The following is a 19,088-nucleotide window of genomic DNA, read 5'->3' as shown; positions in this document are numbered from 1 at the left end:
ATCCACTTTCCAGCACTGATGTAAGGGCAGTGCAGCTCTGAGGGAAGGGAACAAACATTCACTTACCTTCAGGAGGCCTCCATGAGTGCCCCCCAACTGCAGGATGCAGCACACGCCCCACTGGCATAGCTGTACCAGTGCTGGAAAGTGGGCTAGGATTTGAGCCTTTGTAGGGCTGGAAGGGTGGTCTGTGGTTGGAATGGTGCTCTTTCCTGCTCCCTTCCATGGCTACCAGAGTGGCAGCAGCTGGGCAGGGAAGGGAATCTCCTCCTGGCACGAAGATGAGCCAGGGATGGGGAGAAAAAAAATTGCACCTGCTCCAGTCTTTGCACTGCCAGGAAGGGGGGGGGGAGAAGAAGTGGCGACGCCGCAACATAATTACGCGGCTCCCAAATGAAGGGAAAGTCACGGGCCTGCTCTCCTTAGCCGTGCCTCGTGTGATCAGCCACCCCCCCCCCCCGCCGCCGCCGCCGCCACCGCCACCGCCACCGCCACGCGCTTGCGCAGCCCCAAGACCTGGAGGAGCGCAGCCCGCGGGATGCCTGCGGGGGGGAGGAGGAGAGCCGAGCCCGGGCGCGTCACGTGGCGCGCGCGCCCAGCTCCGAGCAGGGGAGCATCCCAGGTGCCGCAGCCTCGGCGCCGGTTCTTCTGCCTGCGCCGGCCTCCCCGCACTTCCCTCCCCGCCTCCCTGCCCCCGGGCACGGGAGTCGTCTGAAGCGAGGCGGAGCCTGGAGATAGATACCCAGACGGAGCGGTTTAAATTGCATTCCCAGCCCGACGCGCAGGAGCATCAGCAGCATCAGCACCACCAGCAGCGGCGGCGGCGGCGGCGCTCCTCCGGCGCAGAACTGAGCAGGCACCAGGCGCGCACCCGACTCCGACTCCCCTCTGCTGCCGCTGCCGCTGCCCGTCCGCAGCCCGCCAGCCATGGGCCACTCCGCCGCTGCCTCCGGCGCGCCGGGCCTCATCGCCAACGTGGTCAACGACACCCTGGAGTTCTACCGCTGGAGCTGGAGCATCCGAGGTGAGCCCGCAGCGGCGCGCCTCAGGCGCTCGGCCAAGCCTTTGTCAGGCTGCCGCCGAGCCCTCCCTCCCTCCGGTGCGTCCGCAGTGGGCCTGCCGCCTGCTGCCCTCGGCCTCCGCGCGTCCCGTTAGCGCGCGCCTGGCTCTGGAACACCTGCTACCCGAGCCACACTTGCCTGGGAGTAAGCCCCATTGGCCAGAATAGGACTTGCTTCTGAGAAGACATGCAGAGGCTTGTGCTCTGAGGCTGCCATGCCGTCCGCACTTTCCTGGGAGTAAGCCCCATTGACTGAAATGGGACTTACTTCTGAGTAGACAGGCATCGGATGGGGCTCTCAGCTGCTCCAGTGCCTTCTGCCTCCATCACCGTCTCAAAGGAATGACTGACTGACTGCTGCCCTCCTTCCACCCCCCACCCCCAGCTGCCACCCCCCCTCCCCGCATCTCAGGTTCCTTGCCTGCTGTCACTGTCACACAGCGGTCAAAATGGCTCCGTGGCTCTCTGCTGGTCTAAACCCAGAAGCTGGGAAAGAAGGTGGCAGCAGCAGAAGCCTTGACCTGTTAGGAGGTGTCGACCTGCCTGGTGGAGAAGCTCCTCTCCCCGGCACCCCTTTCCAGTGCAGATATTGGCGCTTTCTTTATCATCTTCCTTGGGGGGACGCCAGTCCTAAATCAGGCATGGGGAACCGCTTGGTTTAGGTTCACTGCTCTTTTCTCCCACCTCAACTTAACACTCCCCCCCCCCCCCGCAGGATGATGGATTGGGGAATCATCCTATTGTTCGTGGTTTCTTCTGACTTTGGGGGTGATTCTCAGGCCTTTCCTTTGTATTGGAGCCCCTGCTAGATTGTATCCATGTTAACCACTTCTGGGCGTTTGATCACCACATAGCCGTTCCTACTCAGCATTCACCTTTTGCCTGTAAGCGTGCCAGTGCTCAGTATAGGGTGTCATGTAGCAATGGCACTTGGGCTCCTTCACACAGTAGGAAAAGGAGATGTTTGCAGTTCATTCGCCATGGGAACGCATAACGTGCCCTATAAGAGTTGGAAGGAAGTGTACGTTTACTGCATGTCCAACCTGATCTTCCGTAGTTGTAGCATTTGCTGTGGGAACATACAGGGGATATGCTGCAAACACCTGCTCCCTATCATCAGTGTTTAGCAGACCTGGGGCCATATGTGGGCATTTAAATCTAAATGCTGGTTCTAGGTGGCTCCCAAGTTCTCAAGATGAACTAAACTTTCTAAGGCATTGTCATTGTAAAATGAACACTATCACAGTCAGATCTGATGGTTAAGGGTTCTTTATTATTACTTGTAATGTAGTGCAGGGCCTCAGCCTGCATTTCAGTGTTGAAGGTGTGGTTGGTTAGGCCTCTTTCTTTCTTTGTTGAGTTGACATATAGTAGTTGCAGAATGAGCACTGTCAGAGATGAAAGTGAAGATTTTGGAAGCTGGAATGTATTGTTCGGTCATTAATAAGGCAGTTAAAAAGACCTTTAGGATTGGCATGGATGGAACAAGTTCATATTTCTAGGCAGGTTAGAGATGCATAATAATCATATTGTACAGTCATGTAGGTTGCTTCACATATTAGAGAGTGGAGAGCATGTTTGTTGTCATGTGTACATAGCCTGGTTCCTGAAGGTGTACAGAGGCATGGTTTTTTGTTGTTTTTTTTTTGAACCAAGTTCATAGTTATTTATTTGCCCAATTTGTATCCCACTTTTCTCCACTAAGGAGAAAAAGCAGTTTTGCGTGTTATAATTCTATATATGAACCTATTTTCTTCTATCAGGTACGGTACGTATAAAATGTATTTTGTATGCATATGTAATGTGGGAAGTATCCCTTATAGTGCAGTATCCCTCATAGGGCAGCTTCTGCACAGGTATAATGACAGTCACTTTTCAAAAATCAAGACTGTACACCATATCATCAATTTCAGTGCTGTGAAATTCCAGAATTAATGTGGCCTCAGTTATAAATTCCAGGAGCTCATTATTACATACATTAGCTGCCTGCTTGCCTCCATCTCTTTCTGCCATCTGTCCAGTAGTAGATTATTCTTGCATTTTCAGTTCAGAAAGCAGGTTATGTGTGATCTGCATTATTGCACTTCATTTCTTGATCTTCTGACATCTTTCAAGTTTATTGAAACCTGCCCACTTCCAAAATTTAAAAGATCTGGTCAGGTGCTGCATCAGTATGTTCTCAATGAGCCGTTTTCTCTGTTGCTGAACTTCAATTCTATTCTCATTTCAAATAAAAATAAACTGTTGTGCTAGTCATCTCTAACAGCCCAATCCTATACATATCTACTCAGAAGTAAGTCCCATTATAGTCAATGGGGCTTACTCCCAGGTATGTGTGTGTAGGTTTGCAGCCTTAGGGCACAATCCTAACCAGGTCTACTCAGAAGTAAGTCCTATTTTGTTCAATGGGGCTTACCTCAGGAAAGTGTGGTTAGGATTGCAGCTTCAGTCTTTGTTAATAGCAGCATAGTTTGATGAGCTTTAAATTCAGCTATACCTCTGGTTTGCTACTGTCCATTCCTCAATACACTGCATTATGTGGGAACAGCCAAAAAATCAGCACTGAAAGAAGAGAAGAAACTATGCCAGTTGGCAGCAGATTGGCAGCAAGCAAGAATGTTACAATATGTACTTTTAATAGCATTTACTGTGGTGTTTCCCTCTCTCTATAGTGCTACTTTGATTGCTGATACCACCTTACATACTGCTCTTGCCTAGTAGGCTATTAAGAGATGCTGGACACCACTGGTGTACCTGGGGAGTGGCAAGCGGGACAAATGCCCTGGGCGCCAACCCTCCAGGGGCGCCTCAGAGCCTCACCCTGCCCCCGCCAGGAGGAGCACCCAGGAGTGCTGTGCAGAGGCAGCTTGCTGCCTCTCCATCAGTGCCTGGGCGCCAACTGAGCGGCCCCTCCCCTCCCCTCCTCCTTTATAAGAGGATAGGAGACAGGTGCCCTAGAGAGGCACTTATGCTCTAGGGCGTCCATCTCATCTTCTCCTATAAAGGAGAAGGGGAGGGGGGATGGGTTCAGTCAGCGCGAGACATTACCTGGGAGGCAGCGTCCGGCTGCCTCCCAGGAGCGCTCCTGGGCGCCCCTTCTCCACCTTAGGGGCGCCAACATTGGAGGGGACGCGTGCCGCTTCCCGGCTGGGTCGCCCTGCTTGGCCTCTGAGGGTTTCCCTCAGGGGCGGAGTGGAAGTGGCGCACGCCCCCTCCGACGCTGGAGGGGATGCGCGCTGCTTCCCGGCCCCCATGGAGCCTTCCGTGCAGCTTACAAGCTGCACAGGGGTCTCCCCTGCAGCGGTCTGGGTCCACTGGGAGCAGCCCCATACTGCTGCCAGGCTCACATCCCTCATTGGCCCTACTAATAAATGACCCTCCCCCAAATTCCTGTGACACACCTGTGGACCACTCATGGCACACCAATGTGCCACAGCACAGAGGTTGAAAACGACTGATATAGTAGATCATTTCCCATCATGTAAAATAACATTACAGTATAATACAGTACATTACCAACTTTGTTTATTTTATAACAATATGGTTATTGATGCAGAATTTTTCCTAGTTGCTCAAAGTGCTTCATGTACGCTATCTCAGCAATCATTTCAGCAACAAGATATTGTGAATCTTAGGCTGCAATTCTATATATACTTACCTCACAGTAAGCCACAATGGGGCTTACTTCTGAGTAAACATGTATAGGATTGTGCTGTAAGTCTAAAAATGTACACTCAAAATGATTGCATATTATGCTCCCATTTACCCTACCACTACTCCCCTCATGTTTCTTTGCTGTTTGCCTTTTGTCTGTTTCTAGATTTTGTGCCTGTCAGGGCATGGTCATGACACCTGCCTGTTGTAAAGTGCTATGTACTTTGATTGTATAATATAGTAATGTTACATTATGTGGCTTGTTTAACCCTTCTCAGTGAATTTATGGCTGGAGGATTTGATCCAGTGACTTCTACCTCATAGCTCATGCTCTTATGCTACATTATTGTTTTCTCTGCCTAAAAAACTATTATATGAAAAAGCAGAAGAGTGTTGTCCACACTGGCTAACTAAATGTAGATTTAACATTTTGCTAACTAAAATGCAGATTTAACATTCTCATCCTCTCTGCTGTATTGAGAAGGCCTAGAAATTTAGAGTAGTCTGGATGAAATTTTCATTGACTAGGACAGGGGTGGCCAACCTTTCATTGCTGGGGCTCCTGGACCCTTAGCCATTGTGTAGAAGAGGGAATTTCAGCAGGTGCAGCATGCCATCTCATAGATTACAAGCTGTATCAGCTGAAATTTCCTCCTCTACACAATTGTTAAAGGTCTAGGAAGCTTAAAGTTGAAAGGTTGGCTACCCCTGGACTAGAAAATGGTTCTTTTTTGCTTAAATCTGATGCTTCCAGATTTCCCTGGTCCTTCTACTTTAACATGCCCATTGTACTTTAAAATCCTTTGCTTTGAATTTGTAATTGACAAAAGGGGAACAAAAACCTACTAAATTCTTCTAAAATAAGTGTATGCCAATACTAGTGATTTTTGTTCAAAGGTGTTTGGGTTTCTTTGTATTGAATTGTTGAGCCCACTGATAATAGCAGTGATGCTATTTAACAGATGAATCATAACATTATTTGCTCTGCAGCATAATTTCTCAATCCAAATCACCTTAAATTATACCATGCTATGGTCTTGCATCATAAAGGCTTTGCCATATGGTGATATTGCTTAATGAATGAAATATTTCACCATACGGGAACAGAAAATGGCACTGCATCATTGCAGAATGAAGAAATTTTATCTTCGTCTTGAAACCCACACAGTTCCCTATCATTGTTTGTGACATTCCCATTTCTAAAACCAGCTTCTCAAATACTTTCAGTTGATTTTCCCATCCCTGATGAGGTGCCTTAAGGCCCGCTCACCCAACTTTGTTATCTTTATGTTATGATTCTTTCCCCAGTCAGTTACTTACTATCAGAAATTCCAGCAGAGAACGTCATGTGTCCTGCAATACCACCCACTCTTCATACCCAGAAGGCCTTAAATTAGCCTTACCTGTATGTGTAGTCGCATAATAGCAGGATGTGACTTAACCTGCTTCACGAGGATTGGTACTGCATAGATCTCTACAGCAAGCTGACTACTCAGAAATAATTTTATGATTAAAAAAAGATGTGAATTGGTCCTTCAGTACTACAGGACTCATAATAATTTTATCTTTGAAATCTGGAAGAGTTGTTGTCTTCCTCAATTTTATACATTGAGAACTTGTAGAATGCAGTAAATCAGGAAGAATGGTTTTAAAAAAAAACAGAATCTGGTACTGCTATTATTATTATCATTGTGTTTACAGATAAGACATTTAGGCTGCAATCCTAACCAACTTTCCAGCACTGGCATAGCTGTGCCAGTGGGGCATGTGCTGCATCTTGCAGTCACGGAGGCCTCCTCAAGGTAAGGCAGTGTTTGTTCCCAGACCTCAGACTTGCATTGCCCTTATCTCGGTGCTGGAAAGTTGGTTAGGATTGCAATCCTATGCACATTTCCCTGGGAGTAAGTCCCATTGAGTATAATGGAGCTTACTTCTGAGTAGACCTGCATAGGATTGGACTGTTAGTGACTTCTAAGGACTAGAAACAAACAATTTTTAAACAATTACAATGGACCCTCCATTTAACACGTTTTGATTTAACAGATTTGGAAAATAATGGATGTTGTCTGCTTCTTTAAATTAAGTTTTGTTTGTTTGGTGCATGTGCATTGTCATTAATGCATTTGGATTTAACAGACTTTCAACATCTGTGGACATCTTTTTTCCCCTTTACAGCACAATCCTATGCATCTAATCAGAAATATGCCCCATTGAATTCAATGGGACTTATTCCCAGGTAAGCATGTATAGGATTGCTGGCCTAGTTTGCTAAATTGAGGGTTCATTGTATTAACAACATTTAATATATACAAGATGATTATCAGAGTTTTATAGCTTAGTGTTGCATTAAGTGGGCTTCTATACTCATTTCCTTGAGAATAAGTCCTATAGAATTCAGTAGGACTCAATTCAGAGTAAACATGCTTCAGATTGCACTGTTAGTTCTATGTCACTACTATATGGGGAAAAAAAGAATAGTCCTGCCAAAAGAAACTTCTGAAAAGCAACAGACCTACACGTGTAAATCTGATCCAAAGCAGTCAGTACAAATTGAGAGGGGAAGCCACTTGGGATATTGTTTATGGTTCTTTTTTCAAAGTTTAATATCGGTATTAAAAGTAGTGTTGGAAATAAACATTGAGGCATAGTTGAAAATTTTTTTATAGAACCTAAAGTGATAATTGCAAAAAGATAAATGTATATTTTAGAATATATGATGTGTTAAAGTTTGGCATATCCAGATATGTAACCTGATACTTTTAAAATTTGAAATTGTAACTTTAGAAAGCTATTCTATGGAATCCCCAATTTATGTTTGATCATCATCACTGTATACACAATATCACTGTAAAGGATAGTTATGAATGTTTAAATACACAAATGACATTTTGGTGATTTAAAAAGTATTTTTCTGGGTTTCTTTTGTATTTTTGTTTCTGAAATGTATGAATAATTATGAACTAGTTTCAACTATTGTTCTTTCTATGCACAGCTTTATCTAAGGATCCTTTTTGCCTCTGTCTGTTTTTCACACTTCACACCATCAGAACATTTCCACATGGACATAGTTTTTGTGGCAATCTCATACATGCTTAACTGGGAGAAAACCACAATGAATACAGTAAGACTTATTTCTGAATAGGCGCACCTAGGATTGTTTTGTAAGTCACTTGGATAGAACAGTATTTTCATGCTGAGTCAGCATCTCAAATCATAACCCCATTCTTGGTGGTAATTTATGCACATTATTCTTCCACCTACAACACCTTTCCTATTCATTTGCATGGAAGTGCTCTACTTGCATTTACAGCACATCCCAATCATTTGTGCTTATGGTTTTCTATAGAAAAGAATGAGACAGCTCTTAAAAACTAAGGTTCTGTTTGTATATACACAGAGTATACAGTTTGCACCATGAGCATATTTCAGCCTGTATCCTAGCTTTTCTAATTGCAAGATAGGAATGAATTAGGAAGATGATGTTTCTTGCTGGACATTAGTGCACATTTGAATGTTTGTTAGAGTGGAGAATGTGCAGTATATCCTAAAGCCACCAAAAATACATGCAGCTGTAAGAGTGCAATTAATACGTATATCAACTTTACCTTTGTCTAGGTAATAATATACCTGGAACTCAAATGTCAGTACAGTGTGCTCAGTTCTAGTTCCTACTTTGTAGTTCATGTCCTGCGGCAGCACATTTCCATGTACGCAGCCCAACCTAGAACATGCTTTCAGAGGAAGAAAAGTTGTGATAACTTTCAGTTCCTGTATTGAGAAAGTTGCTAGTAGGGATGCAACACTGAACCTTAAAAACAAATTGCAGATTTACAGCCCAATCCTGAGCTGCCCAGGATGTGGTGGCACCGAAAATGGCTGCTGCTGTATCCTGCACGCCCGAGGCAGCTGTTGGCAGGACCTCCAGAGAAGGGAACTTTCATCCCCTTCCCCAGGTAAAAGGAGTAGCCCTGCAATTGGGCTACTTGATTTATCACTGACCAAAAGGTAAAAGCCTTCGTGTTGGGCAGCGGGGGCTTCCTTCCCTCCCCGCTCTCTCCCCGCCTCCCCATCACACCTCCTCCCTGCCCTCTCCCCACCCTCCGTCTGCCTCCCCCCTCCCTGGAATGCATCCCTCACACCCCCCACATTCCCCTCCGCTGCTCAGCAGTCCATACGACCGCCAAGCAGCGGCGGCCGGGCTAGCACGGATGCTTGCCTGGTGTTAGGGCTCGCAAACATGCCTTACAGCACATTTGCATCAGTGCACACTGGCGGTAAGCCAGCGCACAGAGCTCAAGATTGGGCTCCTATTACACTAAAATGAACTGAATGGATAATGTGGGATCCTGAGGTCATTGCCATCGCCATTGTTTGCCACCGTTGTTTTGGAGGCATTTGATGGAACCTCATGTTCTCCTGTAACAATAAATGTTTACCAATATTGCGTAGCACTGCAGAATGTTAAAAGGAATTGTTAGGTGCTCACAGAAGGTTCACATCCAGAAGCAACTTGGAAAATAAGCTCTCCATCCTGTGAGGCTTGGGTTGTGGCCATGCTTTAATTACAGAGTTCTAAGAGTCAACGGGCGCAATCCCAACCAACTTTCCAGCACTGGCATAGCTGTGCCAGTGGGGCATGTGTTCCATCATGCTGTTGGGGAAGGGCAGTAATGGAGGCCTTCTCAAGGTAAGTCAATGTTTGTTCCTTATTTTGGAGTTGCATTGCCCTTGTGTCAGTGCTGGAAAATTGGTTAGGATTGCGGCCAATGTTAATTTTCAAAGCCATATTCTACAGAACTGAATGTCTGGCCTCCATTGACTCCAAGTACACAGTCAAACAGCAAAAGAAACAGCAAACAAAATTTATTCTGTAGCAATTAAAAACCTATAGCACCTTTACTCCAGTACTATATCAGATGATTTAAATACGGGGGAGGGGTCTTCATCAGAAAGCTCTCCAAAACTATTACTACATTACACTGCTGACAGCAAGTTATAGATGAAAATGTTCATTAGCCATATTAACTTTTGTTTGTTATGGGAATTTTGATATGTATGGGAATTTTCTTATGTTTATGGCTTAAAACCAGAATACTTCATTAATGCAATCCCTTCCCTCTCATAACATCAATTACATTTTTAACACAGAAATTATATCCTGGGGGAAGGCTGCTGTACACCATAAGGAGGGGAGGGAGCACGCACCATGCTTACACTCACGTACACACAGAGTCCTCAGTGGATTTTCATACTAGAATCCCCCATAATCAAATGACACCGCGGATACCAGGAAATGCCTTCCCTCTGGGGCTTCCCTAGGCTTGCTAATGTCTTGTAAGGCATTAAAAATGCCACTTCCATTTTTTTACAGAAAAACTGGAAGTTGCATTCAAGTTGCAGACTGAAGGCTCAGTCTGAACCCAGCAGAGGCTGCAAGTGGACGTGTGCTGGTCTCAAAGGACCCTCCAGAAGTGAGGGGAGTGGATTGCCGGTGCTCTGCTGTTCGGCAGTAGTGTGGACTGCAGGGTGGTGGAGAGGTGGGTGGGAGCTTGGGGGAAGGTGGGGAGGAGGCGTTCAGGGGCAGGGGGAGACGGGGAGAGGGCAGGTAGGAGGCGTGCTGGGGGAAGGAGGTGGGACCGGCGTAGCTCTGCTCTGCTGCATCCAGAGCCTCCATGTCAGGCTGTGGGCCTGACACGGAGGCTCTTGATTCTTTACCAGCCCAAGGGTTGCCACAGAATCAAGTAGCCCCATTGCGGGGCTACTTCCCTTACCCGGGGGAAGGGGATGAAAGTCCCCTTTCCCCAGGCAGCTGATAGTGGCTGCTCTGTTGTGCACAGGATGCTGCAGCAGTCATTTTGGTGCCACAGCAATCCTGGCGCAACGGGCAGCTCAGGATTGTGCTGCCCACCTGTAGCAGCATTTTTATAATCATGGCTATGTGTATTGAGGGAAGGATACATCCTTGTAATTTGATTTATAATTACAACTTTGTGTAAACCGATAAACGTTTCACTTAAAGAGTGCAAAAGGTACCTTTAAATCACCCTTTAGAGAGGTAAATAACTTAGTTCCATGGCAGAAATGTCAACTTCTGAGGTCTTGGTACCAAAAAATTGCATTATTGGGTTCACATTACAATATTTTTGCAGTATAGTGGTGTCTCTGGAAAGAATTACTATTGTGAACTGGGGATATGAATATTTTCTATTAGAATTTCTATGCTACATTCCCTTTAAAATGAATGGGAGCAGCACAAAAGTGAGGAGCTATTGATGCATAAACTCCACGATCATAAATACCATACAGCAGGGGTGCTCAACATGTTGATCGCGATCGACCGGTCGATCACAAGGCAAAATGAGTCAATCGCGGAGCCCTTAGTCTAGTCTAGACTCTAGTAGTCTATAGATCAGTGCGTATGAGTCTACTCTTGAAGTCTATCGCCGCTTCAAGAGCTCTCCACGCACGCTGAGCACCTCCAGCGGTTGTCTCTCTGGCCTTTCGCCTCTCTACGATGAGGCCCAGCAGTCACCCGTCTAGCCATTTGCCCCTCTATGGTGAGGCCCACGCCGTTGTCACTGGAAGTGCTGTTTAGGAGAGGGCTGGGAAGCGGAAGTGGTTGTGGGAGGGCAGAGGGAGAAGTGCTGGTGGGGTGGGTGCCGTAGCGGCCCTCGGAGGGGTGCCATGTCTGCCAGTGCCATCTATGTGCTGGACCTGAAGGGAAAGGTATGGGGGGGAAGCGTGAGCAGCCTCGGGGCGGCACGGGTCCCTTGCTCAGCAGGAAGGGGTCAGGGGAGCCTCCACCCTCCGCCTCAGGCCCCCAGCCCCTCCTCCCCCCACTGTTGTCATGGTGATGGGCTGGACTCTGCAGGAGAGCCTCCATGGACAGGGGTAGTCTACCTGCAGGCCATCTGGAAGCGAGGGGCTCTGGTGTGAGCTGCTGGGACAAGGTGGGGGGGATTTGCTTCAGGCCTGGCATGGCCTCTTTGCCCTCATTCTTAGCCTGCCTGTGCCAACCTCCCTGAGTCTGTGAGACCCTCACAGTGAGAGCTAGTGAGAAAGGCGGTGTCCAAATGCTTTAATTCAGTGTTTCTCAAAAGGTGAGTCACGAGCCAGTTTCAGGTGGGTCCTCATTCACTTCAATATTTTATCTTTAATACATTAGACTTGATGCCACCATGGTATGTGACTGCATTTGGGGAAACGTGACAGCTCTGTAGTTTTAACAGGCTCCTGTGTATATGCTTTCAACAAGGGTAGTCAATGGGACTTACCCCCAGTAAATGTGGGTAGGATTGCAGTGCAGGATTGTTAAAAATGTTCCTGCTTGATGATGTCACTTCCAGTCGTGTCATCACTTCCAGTGGGTCCTGACAGATTCTCATTCTAGAAAGTGGGTCTTGGTGCTAAAAGTTTGAGAACCACTGCATAATTTTAAATAATACTAATATTTATATTACCCATATTATTAGCTGCTAGAATGGGGGGGGGGGAGAGAAACTGATTTCATCTAGGATAATTCTGTTATGGCAAATGCTATTATTGTAAAAAAAAACTCTGGTAGATCTCCGGGCCTTGCTGGATTTCAAAGTAGCTCTCGAGCCAAAAAAGTGTGAGCACCCCTGCCATACAGCTTGCGCTATTGTGCATTTCCAAAACTCCCACTCATTTTTAGTGAATTGTATCCTTGCTTGGCTACCCCCATCTAACAAGGTGATATATGTACTGATCGGGTTTCCTCCATGTGCTAATTGTACACTTAGGGGCAACACTCTGCACACTGCATAGGGGAAATTCCAAACCAGTGAGCGTTGATGATGCTCCTCTGCCATATAGATACTACTGAATGAATGAATAGTGCTTCCAGGGCTGATAATGACAATCATCAGAATGGGGAAAAGACGTTCTGTCTCAACTTCACCCACCTCAATGTTGTCAGGATAAAAAGCGATTGATGCCATTGGCTTAGCTGAGCTCTTTTATGAAAAGAGTGGCAAAAGTGGTATACAAATATTTGTGATTTTTTAAAAAACATGCTCACCAAACAAAAGCTATCACCGCTACCCATGTTTTTGACAGGGGTAGTCCCAAACATATTTTATGTATTGCTATGTTAGTTGGGTAGAAGCAGGCACAACAATTCTTCCTTTTTGGCTGTAGATGCAGAATATGTTGCGTTGTTCCAAATTTTAATATGGTTCAGCTTCTAATATGATGCTATTTTGGGAAAGAGGTGGGAAAACAATGAAAAACCCTATCTCCAACTCTTCTCATGCCTGTTCTCAGTCGCTGTTTCTGACAAACTGTTGTGACTTTATCCTTTTTCTTTTTCACTCAAACCAGTGTGATTGGCACCATAACGATTAGTTTTGTCTACACTATGACGCCAGTGATATTCAATGATTGCTATTACATTGCCCTAATTCTGAATGGTGGAGGGAGAGGGAGTCCATTCCCCTTAGGCAGAAAATGAAAGCAGTGCTTCCTTTCTTGCAGCAAGACTTGCATCCTAAGCCAGCTGTTGTCCCATGTAAGGCGCAATCCTAACCCCTTATGTCAGTACTTTCCAGCACTGGCATAGCGGTGCCAGTGGGATGTGTGCTGCATCCTGCAGTTGGGTGTCACTCACGGAGGCCTCCTCAAAGTAAGGGAATGTTTGTTCCCTTACGTCAGAGCTGCATTGCCCTTAAGTCAGTGCTGGAAAGCACTGACATGGGTTAGGATTGCGCCAGTAGTTACACATAAATAACTGGTGCAGAATGTGGCAGTGGATTACTTCCTGAAATTCAAAAATCTTATGATGCTATGCTGGCTTAACACTCACTATGGCAGTGTGGCAACATGAATTATGTGGTACAGAAGGCGTATGATTTGGAGGACTACTTTCAGTGGGCAATTCAGTCTTTTGGGAATACAGAGAAATGGATTCATGATGGCCAGGGTGACTACATAGTGTTTTGCCTGCCTGGTGCAATGATTGCAGATGGTATGCATTTCCTAGATAGGCTGATAGGTAGATAGGAAGTGTGTAGATTGTTGTGTAGGAGAAGCCTGTAGTCATAGCACACACCAGCAGTAATGGTATTGGGCAATGGAAGTTATGCAGTCTTTGAATTAAAATTTAGGAGGTGAGGTAGCATTTGTGGTGTCGTGCTGGGGTCCATGAACGCATGTTCTGGACCCATAGACAGACCTGCCTGCTGTGGAGTTGCAGTGTCTGTTATGGCTGATAAACTACTGTTGTCAGAAAGCATGAATTTTTAGTGACTGTCAACCCAAACCTATCCAAGGCTTATGGTAGGGGATCTTGCAGTCCACCAATGTAAGTCCTGGACTGGCAGTGTGAAAGCCACACCACTGTTATGCATGTCAGGGCCACCAGCACAAACAGCCAGAGGCCCCGTAGGCATGACAGCAGCTCCAAGATGCCCAGCTGGAGCAGGTCGGTTGGTGATGTGAGTGGTTCTGTACAGAGAGTGGACTGAATAGGGGGTGGAAGGGGGAGAAACCTGGCTGCAGCCACACATGCTGAGATCCTATCCCCCTTTCCTCAACTCCAAGTCATGCGCTGTACTCCAAAATGCCCCCTGGGTCTCCTCGAACTCATGCCAGCTACATAGCTGACATAGGTCCAAGAGATCCAAGCAGCTTACAGGGAGGTAAGTAAGGAAAATTTTTACTTACCCTTCTGTAGCCATCTGGTCACTCTGCCCCCACAGCATGTAGCATGCTCTCCATCAGTGGCGCTGTGTGCTGTGGACTAGCAGGGGATAGGATTGGGCTCTTTGTTTTCTCTTTCAGTGTGTGAGTTGCAGATCGAGATAAGAAAACACAGGCTCACGTGGGAGTCCATGTTTTCTGACAATAATAATTTCTGGCTGCTGTGACTTTCTCAGGGGATTGGCCATGGAAGCTAGCCCATTGTGGAGTGGAAAGGAGTAAAATTGCTTGTACCAATTGAGAAATTCCCAGACACTTTCTCTTGTATCCAGGGTCTAAGGCCTTCTGCAATCTGGAGAGGCTGTGAGGTAAGGGAACCTACAAGTGCATGAGGGTCCTTAAGTGGGCATTTCCCTGTAGGCTCCTGCAACAAGGCTTCAACCCTACCAACCAGGTAAGATGGTAACATCATACCCTTCTAAGATAGCATTTTCAGAAATGCTACCTATTCCATGCACAACTAGCTAGGCAGAAGGAGCTGAAGTGTTATGTTATGTTTGGAGAAGTTTAGATTTGTTAGGTACTGGAGAACATTTGAGGACAAGCTAGATATGTACAAAAAAGGAATGTCTCTGCTTGATCTGAAATGGCACCAGACCGTTGGTGCTTAATATCAAAAAGGTTGCAGAATAGCTTCTAAGTGGTACCTAGGATGAAAATTAACAAGAGCTGGACAGCATCCAGTTCAGGATAAATCATTCCCAACAGATTACATTGTAAATGTTCTAGGTTATCAAAATGGGAGCCAAAGTTAGAAATGAATGTGCAGCTGTGCCCTTTTAATCCACGGGTTCAGAACCTGAGGTAGAGGGCCCCATCTGACCTTCTAGATGTGACTGGGAGCGCCTTTTCATTGCATCTAGGAGACTTTTTAAGGCCCGGAGAAGCTGCGCACGGCCTTTCTGGGCCTCAGAAAGCCCCCTGGAGGTGTCAGAATGGTACTTCCAGTTATTCCAAAAACTAGAAGTGGCTTTCCAACACCTGGGGGGGGGGGGAGTTCTAAGGCATAGAGACGCCATGTGCAGCCTTTCCTGGCTTCAGAACATGGCTTCAGATGTGGTTGCACTTGGAATACTGTGTGTGGTTCTGGTCACCCATCTCAAAGAGGCTGGTGAAGGTTCAGAGACGCGCAGCTAAAAAAATCAGTAGTATTGCTTCCCTACAAATAAAGGTGAAAGCATTTGGGGCTCTTTAGTTTTGGAAAGAGACTACTAATGAGAGACATGATCAGTATTAACAATGTTATACATGGCATGGTCAAAGTGGATACTGAGATGTTTTTCTCCCTCATAATACTAGAAGTTGGGGCAGTTGTCTAGCTAGGGTATTCAACACCCAAGGCCAGTCTATAACTTTGAGAGGCCAGTAGACCTGACCTTCGCCAGGGGATCTTAAGGTAAAGGACAGGTCTACCCTTCACTTCTAGCAGTCGTTCAAAGCGAAGGGTAGAGCTGATCTCCACCTCAAGATTCCTGGGGGAGACCTGGTCTGCTCTTCACTTTGAGAGGCCAGTAGACCTGTCCTTCACCAGGGGATCTCATGGAGGAGGCTCAAAGCAAAGGGTAGAGCTGGCCTTCTCCTCAACATCCCCGGGGAAGGCCAGGTCTACCAGCTGCCCTGGGGAAGGCCAGATCTACCAGCGACCCTGGATGTCACATCTTGTGGATCTAAGACAGGGGTCTCCAAACCCCAACCCGGGGGCCAGATGCGACCTGCGGAGAGCCTTTATCCAGCTTGCAGCCAGCCCTGATCCACTTAGAGCCTCTGATCCTCCTGAAAAAGCCCTCCCTGGATTCCACTGTGTTGAATAACTACCGGCCAGTTTCCAACATCCCGTTTCTGGGCAGGGTAATTGAGCGGGTGGTGGCGACCCAACTCCAGAGGGTCTTGGATGAAGCGGATTATCTGGATCCTTTTCAATCTGGTTTCAGGCCGGGCTTTGGGATGGAAACCGCCTTGGTCGCCTTGGTGGATGACCTACGCTGGGGACTGGACAGGGGGAGTGCATCCCTGTTGGTCCTGCTGGACCTCTCAGCGGCTTTCGATACCATCGACCATGGTATCCTTCTGGGCCAATTGGCCGAGTTGGGAGTTGGAGGCACTGTTTTGCGGTGGTTCCGCTCTTACTTGGAGGGTCAGTCCCAGATGGTGGTGCTGGGGGATGCCTGTTCGACACCCTGGCCTTTGAGGTGCGGGGTGCCGCAGGGTTCAATTCTGTCCCCCATGCTATTTAATATCTACATGAAACCGCTGGGAGAGGTCAATATGTTGATGGCACCCAGCTCTAGCTCTCCTTTCCTTCAGACTCCAGGATGGCGGTTGAGGACCTGGAGTGCTGTCTGGAAGCAGTGAGGATCTGGATGGGGGCTAACAAGCTGAAATTAAATCCAGATAAGACAGAGGCTCTCCTGGTTCGGAAATCCTCGATGCAGGTGCTGGATTATGGGCTTGCTCTGAATGGGGTTGCACTCCCTCTGAAGGAGCAGGTCCGCAGCTTGGGGTCCTCCTGGACTTGCAGCTGCTCCTGGATTCCCAGGTGGTGGCTGTGGCTAGGGGGGCCTTCGCTCAGCTTCGGCTGGTGCGCCAGCTGCAGCCGTACTTGGATCGTGCAGACCTGGCCACGGTGATCCATGCCACGGTGACATCGAGGTTAGATTATTGTAACGCGCTCTACGTGGGGCTGCCCCTGAAGACGGTTCGGAAACTGCAATTAGTGCTGAATGCGGCAGCCCGTGTGGTCACTGGAGCTAGGCGGTTTGACTCTGTCAGTTCGCTTCTCCAGCAGCTACATTGGCTGCCCATTCGTTTCCGGGCCCAATTCAAGGTGCTGGTTTTGACCTTTAAAGCCCTATACTGCTCTGGGCCAGGATATCTTAGAGACCGCCTACTCCCGTACAATCCGGCTCGTCCTCTCAGGTCATCAGAGAAGGCCTTTTTACAAGTGCCGCCACCCAAGGAGGTCCGGGGGGGCAGCTGCAAGAAATAGGGCCTTCTCGGTAGTGGCACCAACATTATGGAACTCCCTTCCCCTTGACTTGAGAATGGCTCCCTCTCTTGAGAGTTTCCGGCGAGGCCTGAAGACACTGCTGTTTACACAAGCCTTCTTATTTTTTGGCCTTCTTAACATTTTTTACACATTTTGTAGTTTTTACAGGCCTGATTCCTCTGTGACTTGCTCTTTTGTGCTCTTTTTATTCTGTCTTTTAATCTGACTACTGTTTTTATGGTCTCTGTTAATGTGTTTTTAATGTTTTTATCTGCTATTTGTCCTAATTTATGTTTTTAAATTTGTTTTTTACATGTTGTTAGCTGCCCTGGGTCCCTTTAGGGAGAAGGGCGGGATATAAATAAAGTTTTATTATTATTATTATTATTATTATTATTATTATTAGAGCCTCTGGTCCAGTTGACCAAACACAACCAGAGTTGTGCTTGTGAGGTGGGAGATGGGGGGGGGTCCATTTAAGTGTGTGCTTTATTTCTTGGGCTCTGTTTGTGCTTGGAGAAATCCTGGACATTTGAGCCCATTCATTTATTCATTCATCTAAGGTCCATCTCTAATTGATTTATTTAAATTTTATATTTAATTATTTTTCTGACCCTCAACACTGTGCCAAATATTTGATGCAGCCCTCTGGCTGAAAAGATTGGAGACCCTGATCTAAGACATCAGAAAACTTAGAAAGAATTTTTATTTAGATCTCAGACTGCTAACGCTAAGTAAAAAAAAAAACTATTTTGCATTGTTCATTTGCATTGCTATTATTGCAATTACAACTCTTCAGTTATTAAGAACATTCTGTGGTTTGGGTTTCAGTAGTTTTCTGCTAACTCCATAGAATTATGGAGGAAAGAGTACGCAAGGCAATATTCTTCATTTTTCAGTTGGCTTTGCAAAGATGTGGTTGGTTGCAACAAATTCTCCTTCAAAAGGAGGCTTCAAGTTTAGCAGTCTCCCTTCCCAGTGGTATGTTAGTTTAATTTATCCAAACTTATCTAAAGCTTGCTAAACAGTGTTTCATCTTTGCCTTCACTGACAGCTGGGTTAGTGATCACATGACTGGGCCTTGCAACTATAACATGTCTCCATTTCAAGTTCTTCAGGTCCTCCTGAACTCAGCATTTCCTTTAATTTAGCCATGAGCCAGTAGACAGTAATTTATCTTTGTTTTGTGATTGCATTTGTAGCCATTTTGTAAAAGTTTTAATTGCATTTGTTTAGAATTCAGTTGAGACCAGAGATTTTCCTTACATTATAGCAGCAGTTCTCAAACTCACAGGGAGTTTGAGCCCCTCTGTAAGTTCTTGCAGGGGAGGATGCGAGGCAGCAACGTGATTCCCACAATCATGTCGCTGTCGAGGGGTGCAAGACTCACCACAGCCTGCAGCAGCCTTCCGGAGGTGCCTCCCCCCTCCCTGCCCCTTAAGGGGGCAGAGGCCAGGGCTCTCTAGTTGATGCATCGCGACGCCCCAGTTTGAGAACCACTGCATTACAGGTATTAAATTAATATAGCAAAGCTTGCAAGTTACTGCAGATTACTACAAGTTAACTGCAAGTTTCAACTGTTGTAGATAGTCATTGTGCTTATATGTGTACATTTCAGTTTTTGCTCATGATAGAAATATAATGCATTCATGCATTCATTCATTTTAA

The 19,088-nt window shown here is 46.6% G+C and overlaps 1 protein-coding gene across 1 annotated transcript in view; it reads left to right on the top strand.

The window, feature by feature from the left end:
* The first annotated feature begins 927 nt into the window (after positions 1-927).
* Positions 928-19,088, top strand: part of ELOVL4 (ELOVL fatty acid elongase 4) — a 45,394-nt gene continuing 27,233 nt past the window's right edge. Inside the window, exon 1 of the mRNA XM_066611171.1 lies at positions 928-1,024. Coding sequence (XP_066467268.1) covers positions 928-1,024 — 97 coding nt within the window. The remainder of the gene's footprint in view (positions 1,025-19,088) is intronic.

The sequence above is a fragment of the Tiliqua scincoides genome, chromosome 1 (assembly GCF_035046505.1).
Source record: "Tiliqua scincoides isolate rTilSci1 chromosome 1, rTilSci1.hap2, whole genome shotgun sequence".
Classification (NCBI taxonomy): Eukaryota; Metazoa; Chordata; class Lepidosauria; order Squamata; family Scincidae; genus Tiliqua; species Tiliqua scincoides.
This window is presented reverse-complemented; position numbering and strand designations above follow the sequence as displayed.